This window comes from Myxocyprinus asiaticus, chromosome 32 (genome assembly GCF_019703515.2).
Source record: "Myxocyprinus asiaticus isolate MX2 ecotype Aquarium Trade chromosome 32, UBuf_Myxa_2, whole genome shotgun sequence".
Classification (NCBI taxonomy): domain Eukaryota; kingdom Metazoa; phylum Chordata; class Actinopteri; order Cypriniformes; family Catostomidae; genus Myxocyprinus; species Myxocyprinus asiaticus.
In genome coordinates this window covers 16,207,521-16,222,298 of record NC_059375.1, presented here as the reverse complement: position 1 = coordinate 16,222,298, position 14,778 = coordinate 16,207,521, and the positions used below count along the sequence as shown (strand labels likewise).

General features: G+C 35.9%; 1 protein-coding gene across 1 annotated transcript in view; it reads left to right on the top strand.

Annotated features, from left to right (window-relative positions):
* Positions 1–14,542, top strand: part of LOC127423179 (ras-related protein Rab-26) — a 125,225-nt gene extending 110,683 nt beyond the window's left edge. Inside the window, exons 6-9 of the mRNA XM_051667307.1 lie at positions 3,402–3,467; positions 5,520–5,576; positions 7,304–7,380; positions 12,812–14,542. Of these exons, the coding sequence (XP_051523267.1) occupies positions 3,402–3,467; positions 5,520–5,576; positions 7,304–7,380; positions 12,812–12,914 (303 nt within the window). The 3' untranslated portion in view covers positions 12,915–14,542. The remainder of the gene's footprint in view (positions 1–3,401; positions 3,468–5,519; positions 5,577–7,303; positions 7,381–12,811) is intronic.
* Positions 14,543–14,778: the final 236 nt, after the last annotated feature.

The following is a 14,778-nucleotide window of genomic DNA, read 5'->3' as shown; positions in this document are numbered from 1 at the left end:
CTCTCCTCTCTCCCTCTCCCTCCCTCCCTCCCTCTTCTCCTGTTCTGGGTCCAGAGGGAAATAAACATGCACACTGATACAGTACAGGGTTTTTATGACAGATTGCTAAATAGCTCTGTTATGCTTTTTAAATGCAAATGAGGGTGAGAGAATTTTAGAGAGAGAGAGACCCATTTTCAGAGTGTGTAATGAGTCAGGGTAAAAGATTGTGGGACTGCTGCCACATATAGCCAAGACCGAAGGGTCCACTCTACAGATGCAAAGTGCTGAAATTAGGGAGGAAGAGAATGATAGTATCTGGTAACATGAGACTAGAGATTTCACACGGACAGATTGTGTAACATGCTTTTTGTTGTCTTTTGCATTCATTTTAACAAACATGTTACTGAAAGGGTTGTGCTGTGATAAATCCTGGCTTAAAAAAGCCTTGTTCTTCTGGAAGACTTGTCAAAGTGCAATAAGTGGCTGAAAAGGCTCTCTTTTTCTCCATCAGCAGACTAGGAATAAAATGACATTTTCAAAGTTCCCAAGTTACAGTAACTCTATATTATAATTATGTGGCCATGTGCTCATGGTACACGTCAACTTTTGTGTATGTGTAGAATTTGTCAATGTGCCATATTTGATCATGATTTGTGATGGTTAGAATTTTTCTTGTTGCTCTTCTTATAACTGATCAGAAACCATAGCTCACAACTGCTGTATTTAGATGAATGGTCGCACTTTATATTAGGTGTCTTTAACTATTGTGTACTAACATTAAAATATATACAATACAATATACTTATTGTGTAACTACATGTTGTACTGCAAAATTCTCTCAAAATTCACATTTGCTGCTACTGAGGTTGAGGTACTGTAGGTTTAGGGGTAGGGTTAGTGTTAGGGTTTAGGGTAAGGGTTGGGGTGGGGTTAGGTTTAGGGGTAAGGTTAACAGTGTAACTACAGATGTAATTTAATGCAGGTACTTTAAATGTAAGTACAATGCAACACCATGTATGTACATAATAAGTACATGTTATCAAATGATTAAGTACATAGTAGTAAAAGACACCTGATATAAAGTGGGTCCAGATGAATAATGTGTCTGTTACAGTTGTGAATCATTTACTTTCTCTCTTCTTCTGTGGTGGAATGAGCTTCCAACCTCCACCTGATTTTCTGAAACCATCTCAACATTCAGTAAACAGCTGAAAACACATCACTTTCGTGAGCACTTAACCAGTCCACACTAATGGCACTTACGGTTTAATTATTCAATAATAATTATTTAAAAAAACTTTACTTGTCTGTCTCTTTCTTCTGGACTAGCTTCTATACTTCTCTAGCTACTCTGGGAACTTTGCAGTGCGATACTGCAGATATTGTTGACTTTTGTATGGCAAATTGCTTATGTTCCTCATTTGTAAGTCAGTTTAGATAAAAGTGTCTGCTAAATGACTAGATAAAATACCTTTTAAATTCTAATTCAGTTTCAGAATTGGAATTGAAATTGAACTGAGGTAGCAAACAGGATGCAGAACTGAAATGAAAAAAGAACAAATGAATAAAAAAAACTCATAACTGCTGTAAGTGTAGTTTTAAGCACCGAATGTTTTCAGTAAAGCCCTGAATGTTTTTCTGAACTTAGCTCCTAGGCTGTCCACTACAGTAGAGGTCTGTATGGCATTTGTCTGATTTTCACTTTATGTACACCTATTCCTTATATTCCCCCACCACCCCACCCCCCAGGTGTCACAAAGCTGTTTATTCTTCGACTGTAACAAAAGTAAGATAAAAAAAAAAAAAGGGTCATTTATGGCTCTTTATTGCTGGCATAATTTTTAAAAAGAAGAAAAAAATCATTAACAATGCTAATTGATTGTTAATAAAAGAATACAGTTTCAGTTTATCCATTAGGATATTTGTGTATTCTTAGTGGATACTTATCTGATTCATTTAGGATTGGTACAAAATTATGAAAATGTCCTTCAAGATTCTTTGCATCTTTGATGAACTCTCAAAACACAGATGGCTGCTTCTTCACATGTTAACATTAAAAGCCAAATTCATCTTTGCTAATCAAAGTTAAACCAAGAGATGGAAACTAAATTGAAAACCATTGTTGGAAAATTAAACTATTAAAACAACTATGCAAAAAGTTATTTTGCACACGCTTGAACTCAGTTTTGTAAAGCAATGCATCTTCTTGCAAAGATTAATTCATTTTGAGCAAACACAAATTAAATATGCGCTCGAATAAACTTTTAATGTATGCTGATGTCAAAATATTTTTTTGCGCACTCAAAATATCTTCTTGCACATGCATGATTGTGGCACAAATATAGCTCCATAATTTAATCAAATTCTAACTCATGAATAATAATTAAAAAAAAGACTATTCTTAAATTCTGAATTTTCCCCAACCCTGGTTGCATTACATGTAATATGCATTACAGTCAGAATAAAAGATGAATTAGTATAAACAAACAATAAAGATGTGAAGGATTTTGATCCTCATATTTTGACCTCAAGGAGAGTTTAGTTGAACAATTAAAGTGAATGTTATAAAAGTTTGCTTGTTACACAAACATCAGTCACGTGAGATCTCCAACATGAAGTGTCTCTTGTAGAAATGACACGTAACTGTGACTCATTATGTATTCTGTCATGTTGTTACATCATGTTGTTGTCTGTTGGTCGCTATACTAGATTTTGACATATTCAAGAAGAAAGTGCTTACCAGTAAACTCATCGCCTCAATGTTAGGATGTTGTGAGCGGTTACTATGATGTTCTGGGTGGTTGCTAGCGTGAACCTCAATAGTTCTCAATAGTTCTGTGGTTAAACCTCTAACCTTATGTAAAAGTTGTAATGCTTTGATAATAATTTTAATAATTAGTGATGCCTTCCATTACTAATTATTAAACATACCTTAATAATTAGTGTGTGTGTGTGTGTGTTTGTGATAATTATGAGACTCAGGATGAAACAGACACTTGCTGTGTGACTCAGTGTGTCATAGAATTGTATCACTCCTATGATTTCCTGCTCTCAATATTAACAGGAGGCTTTCATTAACCTGAGGTCAAATTTCATGTCCCCAGGGCTGTCTTCATCTTGTCTCACTCTCTCTCTCTTCTCCATTTTTTCCTGGATTTCCTTATTAGCTCTTTTCTTGGCTGAGTGCAAATTCACCCTATTAAAACACCAGTGGTTTATTGATTAAATATCTACCTCCTTGAAATGACTTTGACTGTCATACTAGGTTGGAAAATATGGCCTTTTTCTTCAGGGATTCAATTCTAAACTTTGTTGGACTCCTAAACCTGAAATACAATGTGTGTTTATGTATATGTGAGATGATTGTAATTTCCTGTACATTTACAATACAGTTGCTGTCAGTTGTTCTCTCTCCGCAGGCCTGGCTCACAGAGATACACGAGTTTGCTCAGCAGAATGTAGTCATCATGCTCCTGGGTAACAAGGTGAGTGAAGCATGCTGGGTGGTATCTACAGCGGCAAGAAAAAGTATGTGAACCTTTTGGAATTAGCTGGTTTTCTGCATTAGTTGGTCATAAAATGTGATCTCAACTTCATCAAAGTCACGAGTATAGAAAAAACACTATTTGATTAAGCTAACAACACACAAACAATTATAATCTTTCATGTCTTTATTGAACACATCACATTAAATATTCACGGTGCTGTGGAAAAAGTAAGTAAACGCCTTGGATTTAATAACTTGTCAATCCTCCTTTGGCAGCAGTAATCTAAACCAAGCATTTCCGGTAGCTGTGGATTAGACCTGCACAACGTTCAGAAGGAATTTTGGACCATTTTTCCTTACAGAATTGCTTTAGCTTATCCTTATTCTTAGGATGACTGGTGTGAACAGCTCTCTTGAGGTCATTCCACAGCACAAGGTCTGGGCTCTGACTGGGTCACTCCAAAAGATTGATTTTTTTTTTTTTAAGCTATTCTGTACTGAATTTCCTTTGATGTTTAGGGTCATTGTCCTGCTGCATCACCCAACTTCTACTGAGCTTCAGCTGGTGCACAGCGACCCTGACATTAACCTATAGGATATCTTGATAAACTTGGGGATTCATTCCCTCAATGATGGCAAGCGGTCCAGGCCACGAAGCAGCAAAGCAGACCCATATCATGATATCACCTACTGTACTTCACTGTTGGGATGATGTTTTCATTTTGGTATGTGGTGCCCTTTTCACCTCATACATAGTGCTGGGTGTTCTTCCCAAACAATTCAACCTTAGTTTCATCAGTCCACAAAACATTTTCCCAGTAGCGTTGTGGAATGTCAAGGTGGACTTTGGCAAACTTCAGGCGTGCAGCAATGTTTTTGTTGGAAAGCAGCAGTTACATTCATGGTGTCCTGCCATTGACACCATGCCTTTCCGTATAGTAGACTCATGAACAGAGATGTTAACCAGTTCCAATGATTCCTTCTAGTCTTTAGCTGTCGCTCTTTTTTACCTCATTGAGCATTCTGCGGTGTGCCCTTTGAGTCATCTTGGCTGGACGGATCCTTCTAGGGAGAGTAGCCACAGTACTAAATCGTCGCCATTTATAGACAATTTGTCTAACTGTGGACAGATAATTATCTAAGCTCTTCAAGATAACTTTGTAACCCTTTCCAGCTTTATGCAAAGCAACAATTCTTGACCGTAGGTCTTCTGAAATCTCTTTTTTGTGAGGCATGTTCCACGTCCGCAGATACTTCTTGTAAATTGCAAACTTAAAATGTTTGAGTGCTTTTTGAGTCAAATTGGATCTAACCCACACCTCCAATCTCATTTCACGAACTGGATGCTAATTAGCTTAACCTTAACCTGACTCTAATTAGCTTTTGTTGACATAATTTGCTTAGGGGTTCACATATTTTTTCCAACATACACTGTGAATGTTTGAATGATGTATTCAGTATGTACAAGAACAATAAAATAATTTGTGTGTTATTAGTTAAAACAGATTGTGTTTGTTCATTATTGTAACTTAGATAAACATCAAACCAGATTTTAAGACACAGTTATACATAAATGCAGGTAATTCCAAAGGATCACACACTTTTTCTTGCATCTATATATTAACTTGGGTCTTTGAAAAGTAGATGAAGCCGAGAAAAATGGTAAGAAGTAATAATGAATGTAAAACATTGTAAACAGCAAGTACAAAAATGCTTAAAATGTTTTTTATTGCCCAGCCAAATGTAGATGATAAAAGGTTCATAAACAGTGTTCTCTAAATCTGACTGAAGTACACACATCGGATGTGGGTTGGATTAATAATTTATATATCGATATACTAAATTATATATTTGAAACCCACTGATACCTTACTCATTAGAGATCTGAAACCTTATGCCCTTTCTATATTTGGACATGCTGTGTATGACAGCCAAACCTTTAATTCATAAATAATTTATAGCAAATATTGTATGTTTAGTTGGTTTAGAAATCATATATAATGCATCATGTATTTGTATTGATTGATTGATATATTGATTGATTTTTCAGGCTGATGCCACACATGAAAGGGTTGTGAAGAGAGAGGAGGGGGAGAAACTGGCCAAGGCGAGTTATCCAAACACACACACACACACACACACACACACACACACACACACACACACACACATGCATTGGTGCAGCTATCCTTATGAGGACTCTCCATAGACATAATGATTTTTACACTGTACAAACTATAGATTCTATCCCCTAATCCTAACCCTACCCCTAAACCTAACCCTCACAAAAAACTTTCTGCATTTTCACATTTTCAAAAAAACATTGTTTAGTATGTTTTTTAAGCGATTTGAATTATGGGGACACTAGAAATGTCCTCATGAACCACATTTATAGCATAATACCCTTGTATTTATCAGTTTGTAACCTAAAAAATTTCCTCATAAACCACCCAAACCTGCCCACACACACACATACACACACACTGTCTCATCTTTATATTTTAAATCAGGAGCCGCAGAGCATCATATCCAAAACATTAAATTTAATTGGACAACATAAATGCAGTGTTGCATTTCACACCATATTGGTAATTATTTAAGCAAGCAGGGATACTGTATATGCTTAAGTTTGTTTTTCCATTGGCAAGGACTCAAACATGAATTATATATAACAACCACTCATTTTCTTTCCTAATGCAGCATGCTTGAATCTATAGTTTAATAGTATACCATCATGTGGTCACTAACAACTATGTCAATGCCAATGTTACAAGATCAAGAATTATGTCTGGTGCATTAATTTTTACCAAAGTCATCTCGACGTAGGCTAGTTTGATTTGATTGAGAGGGTGATACGTAATCAATTTAATGTGATCCCTCAATTCAACTGAATGTTTTATTCCACAAATTACACTACTTTTATTTAAAAAATGTTTTCAAAAGAATAATTTGAGATATATAGACATTTTCATTGTGCATGCATACAACAAACGATGTAGAATGAAGCTGCCTGCAGCCATTGTTCAAAAGTCAGCTTTATTGGTAATGTTTGGATTAGAGTAGGAAAAACTGATAACATACATATAATATGGAGCCAGTTGTACAATAGAGAAGACATTAGGCACTGGTTTAATTCTGTTATCCATCACAGTGTTTTCAGGTTTCACTAATGCTTTTCTCAAAGGGATAGTTTAGTCTCAGCATCAGTTCTCTGACTAACTCAATTTTCTAAGCAGGTGCGCTCAGCCACATTCACAAGCCTGTAACAGTAACTACAAACCGCAGGCTAGATAAATGTAAATCACTTGCTTTATTTAACCTCTTTTATTGTCTATGTGAGGTTGTCCCATTTAAATTTTTCACTGTGCATGTGTGATACACACATTTGCAGTCATTGCCACGGTTACATGGATGTCGTTGTCATCTTAGAGAGATCCCCTGAATGAATTAAAAAGCAGACGTTTGTCCCACTGTTTGTAAATGCAGTATGCATTATGCAAAAGGTTATATTTATCCCTGTATTGAAGGAATAAAAAGAGTACTTTAAAGGGATAGTTCACCCAAATATAAAAGGAGATGGTAGGCAGAATGTTAACTTCAGTCACCATTCACTTTTATTGAATGGAGAATAGATACAATGGAAATAAATGTTGACTGAGGCTCACAATCTGCCTAACATCCTGTTTTTTGTTGTTGTTTCTTTTCTTCATTTAAGAAAAAAAGTCATATGAGTTTGGAAGAACATGAGGATGAGTACATGATGACCATCCCTTTATCATCCCTCTGATGCCTTGGGATACAGTATCATGCTTGTGTTTCTCCTATTCTCCACAGGAGTTTGGAGTTCCCTTCATGGAAACCAGCGCTAAATCTGGTCTGAATGTGGAGTTGGCCTTCACTGCTGTGGCTAAGTGAGTCTGTTAAAAGCAGGTCCTGACAGAATCTGCAGACTTTTTCCACATTTCCAGGCAGCACTCTTTTTAGGAGGGGGAATCTGTGGAATGGATTTAACCCTTGGATGCATATATTATTAAATTACAAAAAATCAAGAATAAAAAACGTTTCCCATCTCCCCAATTAAATCTGTTTAATGCAGTTAATAATGCTTATAAAATAAAAACGACAGGAAATATAAACAGAAAAGATCAGATGCCATTAAAAATAATTGGTTTACCACTACACTTCACACTTTTCAGTCCTCCTGCTGTGCCTAGGTGTACTTCCCTGTAGATCAAATTTTTATGACAAACTCTCCTTTGGCTGATGTTTTGTGCTTGTCACATGATATTTATTATGGATAGTATGTGAATAGAGGCGCAGGGCTTGTTTCTCACCTCACATGTCCTGACCTGTGTTCTTGTACATTGTATTTTGAACTTTGGATCCATTTTCACTTTGGATAAAAGCATTTGCTAAGTGTAAATGTAAATATTCTGACTTTTTTGACATTGACAAGTACCAGCTTTACAGGTCACATACATAGATTGCACTGCAAATATGTGACGGACTTGTACAATTTCCATCATGGTCTATTTTTATCCGTCATATTAGTTTAAATTTCCCTGATAGGTAGTATATTTGATGTTGTCTAAATATAGTCAACATTTTCAGTTAAAAATGTCAATAGTCTGATAAAACAGGTGTTCTATTTTATAATTTACAGAGTTAGGCAACGTACTTGTAGAAAGTGTACTTATGTTATTGATGTTTCTAGCTAAGAGCAGCAGAGCGCTTTGGCGATCTCACTCGTGCACACATACACTCACTGAGCACTTAAATAGAAACACTATGGTCCAAATAAAGTGCCCGACGTGGTCTTCTGCTGTTGTAGCCCATCCGCCTCAAGGTTCGAGGTGTTGTTCAGTCTGAGATGCTATTCTGCTCACTACAATTGTACAGAGTGGTTATCTGAGTTACTGTAGCCTTTCTGTCAGTTCGAACCATTCTCCACTGACCTCTCTCATCAACAAGGCGTTTCCATCCACTTTTTGTTTTTGGCACTATTTTGAGTAAATTCTAGAGCAGGGCTACTCAATTTTGGGAAGCTCAGGGGCTGCAAAGCTGGATCCGTGTAGCCTTGAGGGTACTGTATATAATATATGTTTGAAATATGTTGTGTGTGTGTGTGTGTATATATATATATATATATATATATATATATATATATATATATATATATATATATACACACATTTTATAGTGACATTTGTTTATAGTAAGAATTATAAATTAAAAGCCTATAAATTAGGGGTGTAACAGTTCTATTTCTCATAGTTTTGTTTACATTTTTCAAAGAGCCACTTTATACCACAGAAACAGATATGATCAGTTCTGTTGTCACTGTCAACTTGTAAACTGCATGAGTGTTCAACATCACACTCAACTGAGATATGTTCAGAAACGAGAGATATATCCACGATTAACTCCAAAACTGCTCCTGTGATAAGTCATAAAGATTTGTTCACCCACTTTAGCGTTTTGCTATGAAGGAACGTAGATCACTAATAAGCATTTGCGTGAAGGCGTCTCAATGCTGTTATTGCAGGATAAACTATTCTTTTTTCCTGTTATGACTGTTGTCATAACGACTGACGAGCATATATCTCCATCAAGCTATTCAAATGGGTTTAACATATATTCGCGTTGATGAGTGACCCTCAGGTGAGATTGAGAGCGCACATTCTTGATTGACAGACCGCGCGTGTGCGCACATGCTATTTCTATGTGCGCGCGCGCTGACGGACCGCCGCTCTCATGAAACTTCAGCTATGCTCAGATATTCTTTGTTGTTTATTTCATTTGTTAAATCCTTTTGCAGTTTATTTCCCTCTCTAACTGTGCTGTGCTTCAGCAATTCAGAGAGCTACCATAAATAATCTGGAAAATGGACACCTCACAATTCATGCACATTTGATGGCTATTGATAAATATATTTTTGATGATGAAATCATAGCCACAAAAATGGCTTGAGGGCCGCATGCGCTCTGTGGGCCACGTGTTGAGTAGTGCTGCTCTAGAGACTGTTGTGTGTGTAAATCCCAGAAGATCAGCAGTTACAGAAATACTCAAACCAGCCCATCTGGCACCAACAATCATGCCACGGTTGAAATCACCGATTACACTTTTTCCTCATTCTGATAGTCGATGTGAACATTAACTGAAGCACCTGATCTGTATCTGCATGATTTTATGCACTGCACTGCTGCCACATTAGCTGAAATATGTAGGTGTACAGGTGTACCTAATAAAGTGCTAGGTGAGTGATCAGCGCACGGGCAGAGAGCAAGTGAGAGAGAGAGAACGTGTAAAAAAAGTACTTTAAATCTGCCGCTCTCAGCCAGAATAATCACATATGGACACGTTAAAACGAACACACAGAATGTATAATAGTCTAAACTGTAGAGAGCACATCAATATAAAAACAAAGCCAAATCCAGGACACTTTTAGCCAGTTCTGAAATCTCAGCCAGTCGCTTTTTTGAAGGCCTGAAAAAGAGGACATGTTCTGGGAAAAAGAGGACGTATGGTCACCCTACATTTGTCCATTAAGGTTTGTATGTAAGCCAATGGCAATTTGTAGGTAAGCAAAGAATATGCCCTTTTAAAACCATTAACCTACAACAGTTGTTGCAACTGACCCATGGTGGTTTTGATGTGAAATCACACTGCGTGGTTAAAAATGGCTTTTAAAGATCTATAGTTGACACCATGCATCAGAGGGTTAAAGATGGTAAAAATGTGTTAAATGGAGCCAAGTGAACTAAACTCTTCTGAAAATATCTGAAAGCTTAATAAAATTAGCCAGATTATTTATTTATTTATTTTCGCAATTGGTTACATGCTTTTCTCAATACTGAGTATCCATTTTGCACACTGCACACAGTTGTCTTTTGTAACATGCAGCTTGACATTAGTTCATTTCTTGTCCAAAATTCACTAACACCAAAACACTTCATACATGTCTCAAAATCAGCGGCTTCTTCCATAACATACTGTACTGTAGCAGACATCCACACCCAGCTAACACAGCTTTTCATTCATAACACAATGACCTTAAAAACACTAAATATTGGTAACACGTGTTACTTATTTATTCTTTTGCCAAGCATCTTGGATTTTTTTTATTTATTTATTTTTTTTTTTTAAAGAAACCAATATTTACAAACATGTACAGGATGCTGTAGCAGTGTATGCTACACGAACAGATAGTAAATTATAGGATGATTCGGTATGCATACATGCATGAATACAGCTCTGGGTCTTCATCTCAATGGCAATGCACCTCGCCTGTGCACTCAATGTATGTATGTCAATGCAATCATTACAAAGTTGGTCCCTTTTGTAAAGATGGTAGCAACATTGATAAAGCACAACAGCTGAGTAGGTCATCAGCTAAAAGAGCTGTAGTAGGTTTTACTAATGGTTTTACTTTTTTTATTCCTTGAATATTCTTGAAAATGAAATTTTGGTAGAATTAGCCTAAAGCATATTGCTGTCTAATTAAGTTACAAGATACATAAATGTAACAGTTTTAAAAACAGTATGTACAAGTGTGCAAAAATGGCTTAGATACAGAGTTTATTTAATGGTTCTGTTTGAGTGAGAAAAGATGTTGAAAGATGTGGTCATTCAATGCATTTTGTATAAACACATTGACAAGATGATCCACAGTTTAGTCCACATGCACATGATGTGTTGATAGGATGAAGATTTTTGAAAATGTATTCTAGGTATTGAGAAATGCATGTAACCAATTGTAAAAAATAAAATTATTATTATTATTATTATTATTATTATTATTTAAATGCTAGGGGCGAGGGATGTGTAGAACAGTAAATGGCAAGTTTTCCAATTCTGCCGAAATCTGCTTTGAGTTCTGTTCACTTAAAACATGCATTGAGAATGGCACTGGGGTTTTGTTGACCGAGGAGATAACAAAAAGCATATAGGAAAATTTGCCTAGTACACACCAAAATTCAAAGGTCTTCCTTCAGTTTCTGCCAAAATAAAGGCTTTAAGGTTGAAAGTTAAGAGATAGATAGATAGATAGATAGATAGATAGATAGATAGATAGATGTCTTTATTGAACACATCCAATTAAACATTCATGGTGCTGTGGAAAAAGTAAGTGAACCCTTGGATTTAATAACTGGTCGATCCTCCTTTGGCAGTGCTGCGTGTGCTTCCCAAACAATTCAAGTTCAAAGTTTTATTTGTCACATACATACTGATACACAAGTACAGAGGCAGTGAAATGTTTTTTTCCTACCCTCCCCCAGTGCTGTGCATTACAAACAAATGATATACAGCCTTCAGATAATTCAACCTTAGTTTCATCAGTCCACAAAACATTTTCCCAGTAGCGTTGTGGAGTGTCAAGGTGTACTTTGGCAAACCATCCTTCATGGTGTCCTGCCATGGACAGCATGCCTGTTTAATGTTTTCTGTATAGTAGACTCATGAACAGAGATGTTAACCAGTTCCAGTAATTCCTTCAAGTCTTTAACTGTCACTCTACGGTTCTTTTTTTTACCTCATTGAGCATTCTGCAGTGTGCCCTTTGAGTCATCTTGGCTGGACGGATACTTCTAGGGAGAGTAGCCACAGCACTAAATCGTCTCCATTTATAGACAGTTTGTCTAACTGTGGACTGATGAATATCTAAGCTCTTCAAGATAACTTTGTAACCCTGTCCAGTTTTACGCAAAGCAATAATTCTTGACTGTAGGTCTTCTGAGATCTCTTTTTTGTGAGGCATGATCCACCTCAGCAGATGCTTCTTGTGAATAGCAATCTCAAAATGTTTGAGTGCTTTTTATAAGTCAAAGTATCTCTAACCCACACTTCCAATCTCATTTCATTAATCGCATGCCAGGTTTGCCATCTCCTGACTCTAATTAGCTTTTGTTGACGTCATTAGCCTAGGGGTTCACATACTTTTTTCAACCTACACTGTGAATGTTTGAATTATTTATTCAATATATACAAGAACAACACAATTATTTGTGTGTTATTAGTTAAAACAGATTGTGTTTGTTCATTATTGTAACTTAGATGAAGATCAAACCAGATTTTAAGACAAATTTATACATAAATGCAGGTAATTCCAAAGGTTTCACAACATTTTTCTTGCCACTGTAGATAGACAGACAGACAGACAAAGAAATAATTTCTTTCTTTCAGATTCTGTGTGTAAGATGTGTTGATATACAATTAATGCACTTTTTCAGGGTACACTACATTTTTCTATCAAACAAATAGCTTTTACGAGATTTTATGTAAAAGTGTCAGTATGTTTGAAAAGTTTGCAAAGGAAAACTTACATCTCCCTCTGTCTCTCAGGGAACTGAAGCATAGGGAGATGAAGGAGCCTAACGAGCCAAAGTTTCAGCTGCACGAGTATGTTAACAAGGAGATGAAGGGAGCCGGTTGCTGTCACTCCTAAACCTGTGTGCACTTGTGTATGTGTGTATCTGTGTGTTTTTCCACTTTCATCCTCTTCTCTTGCATAAATTGGATGTCTGTCGTAAACTCTGTGGCTCTGGAGACTTTCATTTTCAAATGCTCTATTCTTTTTTTAGACCTCCCTGCGCTTCACAGCTTGCAAACAGTACTGAACGGCACAAAGTAAACACAGTGTAAAGAGAAGCACTCGTCAGTATGTAATTGGTACACCCCCCAGACAGTCAATAAATTCAGATGTGTGCTTTGAAAGAATTAATTGTTCATCGCGCACTTGAATTTTTCTCCTGACCCACCTCTCCGAGCAGCTGTGAATGTACCTTCAATACTCATAACTCATTCTTCAATGGATTATTCAATTAGGGGAAGTTTTCTGTCCCCTAGGATGATTTTGCTTTTTTTAGTTTCAATTGATATATTATTACGTTTTGTCTCTTTGAGTACTTTTAGCTAATTCTTAGAGAGTTGAAAAGTTAAATAAGCCAATCTTTTCCATTTACCCTGACTTTTTATCTTCCCCTCTACAGTAAATTTGTAAAAAAATAGTTAAAGTTATACAGTTAAATGACAGTTTGTCCAAAGCTTAACCCACTTTTTCTGCAAAAAGGAAAACATTTATACACATTATACCAAAATCCATGTAAAGGTTGATCAAGACAATGATTAGATCTTTATTCCAGCATATCTGATACACGTTTTAATGTAAATGAAACATAGTTTGAAGTTTAATTTGTCACAATTTTAAGTAGTCAAAAGTGCCCCTATTTGAAGTATTACTCCAATATAGATCAGAACCCCCCCCCCTTTTTTTTTGTCACACACACATACTCATATCACTCTCTCTCTCTCACTCTCTCTCTCTCTCTTTCTCTTATTGTTCAGCTTTAAGTCATCTCTTATCTGTTCATGCCTTTTCATAAAATGATAAAGCATTATGAAAGATGAATGTATGTACTATAAATACTGAAAAAAAAATTAATATGGCACTTAGGTTGCATAAAATATACTTGATGTTTTGTTAAATGCCTTTACATTTAGTTATGTCTTGTACGCTGAATATATAGAAAGCTTTAACTAGAAATTAGTTGCATTCAGTACTGTTCAAAATGTTCCAGAATTTAGCAAATTGATGTTATGTCAAGATACTATGTGTACTGTGGATTGTTTAATATATGGTGTTGTTCAAATATTTTCATTTGAAACGTTTAGCATTTCAGCACTATGCCTTTTGCACTTTTGTTCTTGTTGTTTTTCCATTGTTGATGTTGTTCTTAATTTTTCCAGATCTAATGAAAGATCTGTATATAGCCTAAAATTAATATTTCGTTGATCAGAAAATTTGTACTGATGTGCCATTTTTAGCTGCAATTTTGACAATGAATCGTCTAATGTACATAAATCAATTCTGTTTATTTTCCCTATGAATAAATTATATAATTTGACGAAGAGGTTATATCAATACAGAAATTACAAGCAATGATATACAGAGATCTTTTCTATTTTGGTAGAGGTCAATTCAAAGTGTCGAGTTAAGAGTATGTCAACCTCATTCATGTTGTTTTTATGTAATGTGTATTGTATTCCAAACAATAAATTGGACAGTGGAGTAAATTTTGCAGTTGTATTCTCAGTAATATGATATAACAGTGCCTCCTCCTGGACACAACATTGTGTTGCAGCTCCTTTCTTACATAAAATTACCTTGGCAACCATACAGTAGTTTCCATCAAAATACCAGTTACCACTTATCCTTTAGAAAAACTCGTAAAAAATCGAGGTTTCAGTGACGCACTTACAATGGAAGTGAATGGGGCCAATTTTTGGAGGGTTTAAAAGCAGAAATGTGA